At 41.3% G+C, this 9,590-nt stretch overlaps 1 protein-coding gene and 1 long non-coding RNA gene across 4 annotated transcripts in view; both read left to right on the forward strand.

The window, feature by feature from the left end:
• The first annotated feature begins 2,257 nt into the window (after nt 1-2,257).
• LOC138948655 (uncharacterized) overlaps nt 2,258-9,590 on the forward strand; it is a 163,877-nt gene continuing 156,544 nt past the window's right edge. Inside the window, exon 1 of the long non-coding RNA XR_011450052.1 lies at nt 2,258-2,651. This is a non-coding gene — a long non-coding RNA (uncharacterized lncRNA). The remainder of the gene's footprint in view (nt 2,652-9,590) is intronic.
• Nucleotides 5,435-9,590, forward strand: part of LOC138948647 (F-box/WD repeat-containing protein 5-like) — a 15,367-nt gene continuing 11,211 nt past the window's right edge. Inside the window, exons 1-4 of one of the 3 annotated variants that reach the window (XM_070320219.1) lie at nt 5,435-5,682; nt 7,575-7,775; nt 8,115-8,300; nt 9,344-9,524. In XM_070320219.1, the coding sequence (XP_070176320.1) occupies nt 7,581-7,775; nt 8,115-8,300; nt 9,344-9,524 (562 nt within the window). In that variant the 5' untranslated portion in view covers nt 5,435-5,682; nt 7,575-7,580. The remainder of the gene's footprint in view (nt 5,683-7,574; nt 7,776-8,114; nt 8,301-9,343; nt 9,525-9,590) is intronic. The other 2 variants (XM_070320220.1, XM_070320221.1) reach the window with 2 other exon arrangements.

The following is a 9,590-nucleotide window of genomic DNA, read 5'->3' on the forward strand; positions in this document are numbered from 1 at the left end:
ACCTTAAATTACCTTACTTAACCTTACATTACTTCTCGACACTTTACCGTAAAGGAATAGTAAGCCTCCCGTAAACCATCACAGATACTGTCAGGCTTTTACACACAGTACAAACACCCTTCCATTTGAACGCTCACCAAACGGGAACATCCTAGGTGCCCTACGTAAAGAGCGAGCAATTTTTAAAGAATTAATTTTGCGGATTGTCTCAGAGACAATCGGACCGTGGTGCGTTTTGGCGCTAGACCTAACTTTTAAAATCTAAATAATAAATTGACAGCTTGTTACACAAACATTCTTAAATCATAAAAGAATTCTTTTTTCATCAAGACAAGATCAGTATAATTCGAAGTTTTGAAAGTTTGAAAAAAGAAAAGCCCGGTAGCAGGGTCACGCAAGGTCGTGGTTCTCGTAGCAGACGACGGTTTATGCCTATCGCCAGTTCCTCTGAACAGTCAAAAGCCACCGCTGGAGTTCTTGTGAACCACAGCCGTTTGTTTCGTGCATAGTCAGAGGTACATAATAACGTGCTATTGCAGATAAGCTCACATCGAGTCGCATTCAAATTACTAACTGACGACTACATTGTGAAAAGGCCCGTCGCGATATAACCTTGAACGGTTGAAAACGACGTTAAACACCAAATAAAGAAAGAAAGAATTGTGAAAAAGGGAAACTGGATCACACGGGTTCACGATGGCTCAGGGGTAAGATAAACCACGCAAAAATATATTCTTTGAAAATTGCTCGCTCTTTACGGAGGGCACCTAGGATGTTCTCAAACGGTGAGTGTTTAAATGAAAGGGTGTTTGTACTGTGTGTAAAAGCCTGACAGTATCTGTGATGGTTTACGGGAGGCTTACTGTGCCTTTAACTTGTCGCGATATAACCTTGAACGGTTGAAAACGACGTTAAACACCAAATAAAGAAAGAAAGACATCAGTCACGTGACACCAGTACTTTCTGACAATTATTATTATTATTATTATTATTACTATTATTATTATTCACCCAACTTTTTTTCTGTCCAGACGACAGGCTGCAGATGGCAGAACGACCTTGGAGTTCATCTACTCATATTGTTTCCCTCTGGCTGTACCTAATAACCAACCAGAGAGGTACATCCCCGAGGAGGAGTTGAGAGCCAAAGGAGTGGCGATCTTCTATATGGAATGCACTTATGACACCCATCTTAACTGGTTTCTGTAAAATTAGGCGAACTCTTTCTGTCTGTGGTATGCAATATCAGATCCATCTGAGTTGGTTTCTGTAAAATGGGACGAACTCTTTCAATCAGTTGCCTGTATTTATAACACCATTTGACCTGTTTATGTAAAATGGGACGAACTCTTTCTGGCAGTGGTATGCAATATCAGATCCGTCTGGGTTGGTTTCTGTCAGTAAAATGGGACGAACTCTTTTAGTCAGTTGCCGGTATGTATGACACCCATCTTGACTGGTTTCTGTAAAATGGGACGAACTCTTTCAGTCTGTTGCCGGTATGTATGACACCCATCTTGACTGGTTTCTGTAAAATGGGACGAACTCTCTTTTCGTCTGTTGCCTGTATTAATGACTGCCATATTGACATGTTTCGGTGAAATGGGACAAAATCTGTCAGTGTATGTTGAGATAACATGTTGACACTGCATACAAATGTGTGTATCGATAATACATATAGTCCATTCATTGTACATTTCAATGTTTTACTTTTTTTTTGGTGGTACCGATAATAGCAACGGTATAAGGCAGTCTAGAATCACCTATCTCTGCCCCCCTCCACGCTAGCTTTTTCTGGGGTTATCTATGAGGCATGCTTTATTTGTGAGTGTATGGGCTGTGTTTTGCCCATTTCTCATTTATCATTTCCATATTTTGCCTTCGTCGTTCTATTCGCCCAATTTTCCCTGGTTATTTGAAAAAGACATTCTTTTGCACTTATTTTCCTTATCTTTTTTTTTCGTTTTTCCTTCGTTCATTTCAACGTTAAAAAGTGTGATGGTAAAAGAAACCTCTGAAAAGATCCTAGCGTTTGTGTTAAAAATATTGTATGTTTGGTGCATTGTAGGCTTATATTTCAATCTTGGGTATTTCAGCCTTCTGTTAATGATACCTTCTTTCATAACCCCCGCGGGTTAGGGGGAAGAATTTACCCGATGCTCCCCAGCATGTCGTAAGAGGCGACTAACACCCCCCGGGGGTTAGGGGGGAGAATTTACCCCCTGCTCCCCAGCATGTCGTAAGAGGCGACTAACACCCCCCGCGGGTTAGGGGGAAGAATTTACCCGATGCTCCCCAGCATGTCGTAAGAGGCGACTAACACCCCCCGCGGGTTAGGGGGAAGAATTTACCCGATGCTCCCCAGCATGTCGTAAGAGGCGACTAACGGATTCTGTTTCTCCTTTTACCCTTGTTAAGTGTTTCTTGTATAGAATATAGTCAATGTTTGTAAAGATTTTAGTCAAGCAGTATGTAAGAAATGTTAAGTCCTTTGTACTGGAAACTTGCATTCTCCCAGTAAGGTAATATATTGTACTACGTTGCAAGCCCCTGGAGCAATTTTTTCATTAGTGCTTTTGTGAACAAGAAACAATTAACAAGTGGCTCTATCCTATCTCCCCCCCTTTCCCCGTCGCGATATAACCTTCGTGGTTGAAAATGACGTTAAACACCAAATAAAGAAAGACCTTCTTTCATACATAAACCATCACGCATATCACAACAGATATGTACAGGCATTTACATAAGCTAAGAGCATCCTTCTGCTGGCCGGACACATTCCAAAACTCAACCGCCTCGCTGTTTCCTGTTCCCAGTGGGAATTTTTTTCCTGAATTTATCACACAGATTGTAATGAGTGTCAGGTATGCGTACACTTCAGCAAAAAATTATCAATTAAAAGAAAATATACATAGTATGCTTATTTAGTACAGGCTTTTTTCAACCAACCACATTCGTTTCGTGCCATATAAGGAAGTGCTACATCACAAATGTTGCGTACACGTCATTTCCGGTTGGCGGTGAAACGAAGTTCACACCAAAAACACAAACGACTTTCGTTGATTTGGGCGATTCTACGAATCTACTTTTGTTGACTTTGTAATCATGTTTTGGTTATTTCTCTATGGAAACCTTTAATCTATTGGATATAGGTTATAGAAACACGAAAATACCCAGCATGCTTCCTCCGAAAGCGGCGTATGGCTGCCTTAATGGCGGGGTAAAAACGGTCATACACGTAAAATTCCACTCGTGCAAAAACACGAGTGAACGTGGGAGTTTCAGTCCACGAACGCAGAAGAAGAAGAAGAAGTGAAGCTGTTTTGTGTGTGTTGTCATTTGTAACTGTTTTTTCTCAATGCCTTCAAAGGTCCCGAGATTGAAATAAAAAAGCTTGTTGGGGGGAAACAAGGGAGTGTAGGTGTGAGAAACAGACATGTACATCTGTAATTCGACAGAACATGCCAAATGTAGGCCTATAACTTCCGTAACAAGGTAGTTTTTTCCTTTTCTGTGAGCATGTTATCAAAGTCAAGTAATACAATAAAGAAACTGCAAATTTATTCTGAACACGGAAAAAAATGTGTGAGCCTATTAAGCTAGACATGAAATCCCATAATCTGGACTTAGCCAAAGAATGATTGACAAAAGTGTCAATGAATTCCAATGAAAAATGCAGTCGCCTCACAGTGCTGCCATAACGTTACTTAACGGGTAAAAACGACTTTATTTAATAGAGTTATCCAAACAGTTAGAAAAAAACCCCGAAAGAGCAGTTACCTGTAAGATTTCAGACGCAAACGTTCACACACACACACACACACACACACACACACACACACACACACACACACACACACTCACACACAAACATACACACACACTCACACACAGACACATTCACACACAAACATACACAAATACACACACACTCACACACAAACATACACAAACACATACACAAACACAGACACATTCACACACAAACATACACAAACACAGACACATTCACACACAAACATACACAAACACACACACACTCACACACAAACACACACACACACACACACACACACACACACACTGACAGTCCTAAGTAAAACATTCGATCTCTCTACGCTGTGTGATTACCCTCGTAGCCTCTCCACCTTTGGCGTGAGCGGCTCTTTAGCCTATGCTACATGCTATATCAGAGCTCCCCACGGACGCCCCACCTAGAGGTTCCCGGAACCCCCACTTTCAATTTTTAGAGGGTCCATGGACCCCCTCAGCGAGATTATAGAGGGTCCCAGGAGTCTAGGGACCCACATGCCCTCGTGTACTGATAATACATTGTGATCACGCATAATGTGATAATTATGACGTGTCTTTTTGTCGTGGCAATATTCCAGGAGAACATTAATTTAACAATACTGTATTTTGCTGCATTGAACACAAACACCTTACCTGTCAGTTTTTCCTTTCACCACAGACATGTATAGCACTACTTTCACTGACTTTGAATCGACTATTAAGTGATCCGTGGATTGTGTGAACTATCTATACACGGAGACACGGTCTACTCATTGGGAATTTCGGAAGGACGAATATGACAAATCCTGGTGGTGTGATCGTTGTTCGAATGTCTGCAGCAACATCTTGCTACACGTCTCTCTGTAGTGTATGTGTCTATTTGTGTATTTTTTTCTTTTTATAGATCAGGGATTTGTCATTTACATCCTGTCTACCCCCTCCTCCCCTCCTAGTCTCCAACCAAGTACAATGAAACAGTTGTAAAATTGCGCCGCCAAGCAAAGTTGGAACAGTAACACATGACCATGCCTGACTATTTTAAACACTATTATTGTTATTTTAGCAGTAAAATTATTGTTGGTGCATTTTTAAATACAATGTTTTGCATTTCGGATTGAATATCAGGGTTGTTTAACTTTTGGGAACAGATGTATATATACATGTACACCCGTGTGTAAATATTTGAATTAAAACGTGAAACGTGCACAGAAACAAGGTTCAAAGCAAGTTAGTGGCAGAGTTGTGTATGTCCTCCCTGAAAGCTGCAGAAATGGTAAGTCGTTGCCAACTACAGTCCTGTTGCAGTCAGCGGTCTACGCTAGGAAGGTTCTAGTTGATAAAGGAAAAGACGGCCTTATATCGGTAGAAGAGATCAACATGAATCTCGAGAATAAACCCCTCGAGAGGTTCGTTAACACTGAATAAATCTCAGCATGGTCACTCTTCTTTCCGTATATGACTCGAGGTCATTTCCACGGGGTCAGAGCAGAGACTGACCAAGTCTAACTGACTGACTAAATAGGTTTAACGTCCTCTTAGGACCATGACTGAAGAGTAGACCACAGTCTCTGGGTGCATGCCCATACTGGCTGAGCTTGCACGGGTCTCTATTCTTTCTCTTCCGTATTGGTGCCTTTAAACGTTGATATTCGACGTTACGGTAACTCCCATTGACTACTTCACACCCCTAGTCTAAAAACAAATCTGACGCATTGTCACGTTATGTGTAGATTATTCTCAGAATCCACAGATGTAATTATAGATCGACACGGAGACGGGAATAGGGAGGGGTTCTGGAAAAAAAAATATAGCCAAGTCGTAATCGCTAAGGAGAAATAAGGAGTAAAGCTGTTCAGAGACTGAACGCAATCTTGTTTCTACTTTGGCCAGGTGAGTACATCTCGGGGCTGCTACGTCAATGTACTTTTCAATTCAAATTTGAACGTTGCTTCAAAATGAAAGTATTGCTAAAGTCGTGCCCTTACTAAGTCAGACGTTTAATGTATGTATGTACTGCGCATTTTTGTGTGTGCTTACTGTTCGCAAAGCCTAGACTCATACGGTCTGTAGACACTGATATATTCTGTAGACAGTGTTTTGGGGCACATGCATGGATGTTTTTCACCAACATAGTCTGTATACAGTGTCTGTTGGTTATTCTCCACAGTTGTGTACCATTTTGTGACATGCATTGTCAGTTCTTTAAATGATTGTAACGTATATTAAATGGCAACTAGAATGTATTCTCTTTGCTTTTGTCAGTATTACTCCTTTAAGATAATGATACAGGCATGCAACATCTGTTGTCATTTGTTTTATAATTGTCCGTGTTCAAGTCCATGTCACAACATTTGGTTTCCATGTTACGAAGTTGACTTCTGTAAAACTTTCGTAATTTACAGAACGTAGACAAACACTATGTGCAAGTATTTCTAATTCTTTACCTGCAGGCCAAGGATATATGGAACCAGTTCTTATTAATAAAATCAGTGTGTATGGTTAAAATGTCTCAGTAAAATAAGGCAATGCCAACTTCGTAACATGGTCTCCACTGGTAGACAACTCTGGAGAATAACCCTTCTTTCTTTCGTCCTAAAACCCCGGAGAAAGGCAGACCTACAGTTTTCATTCTATAAAATATGTGCCGCACAATGGTTTTTTTGTTCGACTCAACTAGAAAGAATACTCAAAAAAAGCTACTTCGGTTTTGTTGGTTCGTTTGTTTGTCCGTTCGTTTGTTTATTTGTTCAAAATTGTAGCCCTGCTGGATTCACTTCGAGTTATGGCTGAGGTCACGCTACCGAGTTGAGGTTGAGAAAGGTAGGTAGGCCTACCTCTGCTATGCAGTATTATCTCGACACGACCGGAAAGCGTTTTGTGTATTCAAACGTCGGAGTTGATTTTCCATAATCGGGTAACGTACATTGCTTTCTTGTTGTCAGCTTGAAGTTAGATTCGGGACGGGTGTTGGCTGAGAATGAATGCCTGAATGTGGGTTCTAGACATTCTATTTTACATGTATAGCTGGAGTGAGTTTTATTTTGCTGAGAGGGTGGATATGATACTTCACGTCAAGATAAATTCCATTTGCGCGTTTTTGAGCCAAGCTCTGCAACGACACTGATTATTTTTAAACAAGTACGGCTGAAAGGACCATTCATCTCCATGCGTTTGAAACGAAAAAATCATAGTAGGTGTGTATGACGTTGGAGAGTTTGTGGAATTTTTTAATTTGTCGTTTCCAAAGCGTCAACCAGAAGGACACTAGAGACGCTGACAAAAGTGCTCTCATGAACAAAATGTATTGCATCTAATTAACAAGATGCATTATTAAATGAAACCAATAATGCATGATCACCAGTAGGTAACAATGACAAGATAAACACGTTTTCAAATTGAAATCCTTCACCTAAAACGACGCTAGAGTCCTCAGGCCAATGACAACAGGCTCTTTGTTTCTGATTCCCCGACCGACCCGCTTTGTTTTTACTATCATGCCAGGGGGATGGGTAATTGTTCTGTCCATCCCTGCAGCAGACAAGGATTACCATGTTATAAAGCTGTAACTGGTCTAGTCGGGAACTCTACAATATTACCTCACATCACCTAGTGATGCCCAAGAAAAAGGAACAGAATGAGAGCCAGGCTGAGGTGAAGGATCTGGGGTAATCTGTGTCTGAGCACAAGGGGTAGGGATGTTGTACTCTCTGTGTGTGACTTTGTGTAAAGTGCTATTAATTTGACATAGCCGATTGTTTACGCGGGAAGAAACGAATTTTCAGGTTTTCATGTGTCAGGTAGTACAGACGATGGGCGGAGCGCAGACTCTCTCAGTGCTGGATCTGCCAGACAGCCTGCATCTGAAGGTGTTCATGTCACTGCTACTGCAGAGCGTGAGGTGCGTTTCTCTCACCTGTTCCCGCTTAAGGCGCATCGCCCTCGATCAACAGCTGTGGAAGACAATGTTTCAGCGAGATTTTAAGGTGGGTTTTCCTTTTCAGTGTGGGCTGACATTTGTGATTTTTGGACAATCTTCGTTGTTGTTGTTTTGTAGCAGAATCTTCTAGATTGCTTTTGTGTTCAAATGTGAATGATTTTATTTTGGGCAATATACACTCTAAACTGAAGAGTTACTCTCTATGATACATTGTCCATGGTACATAATTCTACTCACAAAAGCTGCACACATAGTAAACACTTGTGTTTAAGTGTGTGTGTGTGTGTGTGTGTGTGTGTGTGTGTGTGTGTGTGTGTGTGTGTGTGTGTTTGTGTGTGTATGTGCGTGCGTGTGTGTGTGTGTGTGTGTATGTGTGTGTGTGTAGGTCCCAGAGTCAGTCCCCTTGAGCCCACAAGCGAGTTCCTGGCGGGCAGAGTACCGACGGCTGTACGACGAATCTCCCGCAGTGCTGTGTGAGGAAGTGTTGCAGCACAAGGATGAAGTGCTGAACGTCACTTTCTCTCACAACGGCGAGATGTTTGCAACGTGTTCTAAAGACGGCACAGTCAAGGTAACACTCTTTGTTAAATATTTCTTGGAAATATGTATCATTTAGCACATTTTCATTGTCGAACACAACAAAATAATAATGAAACAGTAATATCACTTTTGTAATTCTCGTTTACAAATACGAAAAAGTTACAAATCTAACATAACTTTAAACGACACTTAATCTTCTTATCTTCAAAGTATAAAGTTGAAATGCTAACTCATAGTCGGACCGAGTCAAAAACTACTTGGTATGAATTTCGAAGAAATGGCTTGCACAAATATTGTGCCTCATCGACTTTTCTTTAAACGCAAAAACGACATCATCAAAACGGTTTGTCAAGTAACTGAGTAAGAAAAGCAAAATCAAATATCCCCCAAAATGTATGTGTCAGTTTTCATGACAATCAGATCAGTAGTTTGCCAATTGAAGTCGGCAGTTTAAGTTTTTGAGGTCAAGTAAATGTTATTAGATCAATCATGAAACATTAAATGTTGGTACATAACACAAAGAACACACAACGCCTTCTGCAGTCAAATATACACCGTCATTTTCAAAGCCATGAGGAGTAAATAGTCTAAACATAATCACTCTTCCAATGTACTGAACAATTACATTCAGGTTTTCCCAAAATGCTAACATATTCCAGTTTGTTTGTTTGTTTGCTTAACGCCCAGCCGACCACGAAGGGCCATATCAGGGCGGTGCTGCTTTGACATATAACGTGCGCCACACACAAGACAGAAGTCGCAGCACAGGCTTCATGTCTCACCCAGTCACATTATTCTGACACCGGACCAACCAGTCCTAGCACTAACCCCATAATGCCAGACGGAGCAGCCACTAGATTGCCAATTTTAAAGTCTTAGGTATGACCCGGCCGGGGTTCGAACCCACGACCTCCCGATCACGGGGCGGACGCCTTACCACTAGGCCAACCGTGCCGGTCCATATTCCAGTGGTGCTGGTTCTTTATAACTGTTCATTAAAGAAAGAAATGTACGTGTGTGTGTGTGTGTGTGTGTGTGTGTGTGTGTGTGTGTGTGTGTGTGTTTCTGTCGTAGGTGTGGAACGCCAGAACACCGTGCACGCTGCGTTTCACTGCTGACATGAAGGCACGGTTCCAATGGCGATACACAAGGTCCTCTCAGTTCAACAAGTCTGGCACGTTGTTGCTCGTTGTTGGTGTTCTCGACTTTGGATTACACTTGAACGGAGAAGTTGCTGTCTTTGATTTGGAACAAGGTAAAATAGTAGCAGAGACAACATAGTTTTACGTGTATTTATGAATAAATCTTTATTATCTTTTCA

The sequence above is a fragment of the Littorina saxatilis genome, linkage group LG15, assembly GCF_037325665.1.
Source record: "Littorina saxatilis isolate snail1 linkage group LG15, US_GU_Lsax_2.0, whole genome shotgun sequence".
Lineage (NCBI taxonomy): Eukaryota > Metazoa > Mollusca > Gastropoda > Littorinimorpha > Littorinidae > Littorina > Littorina saxatilis.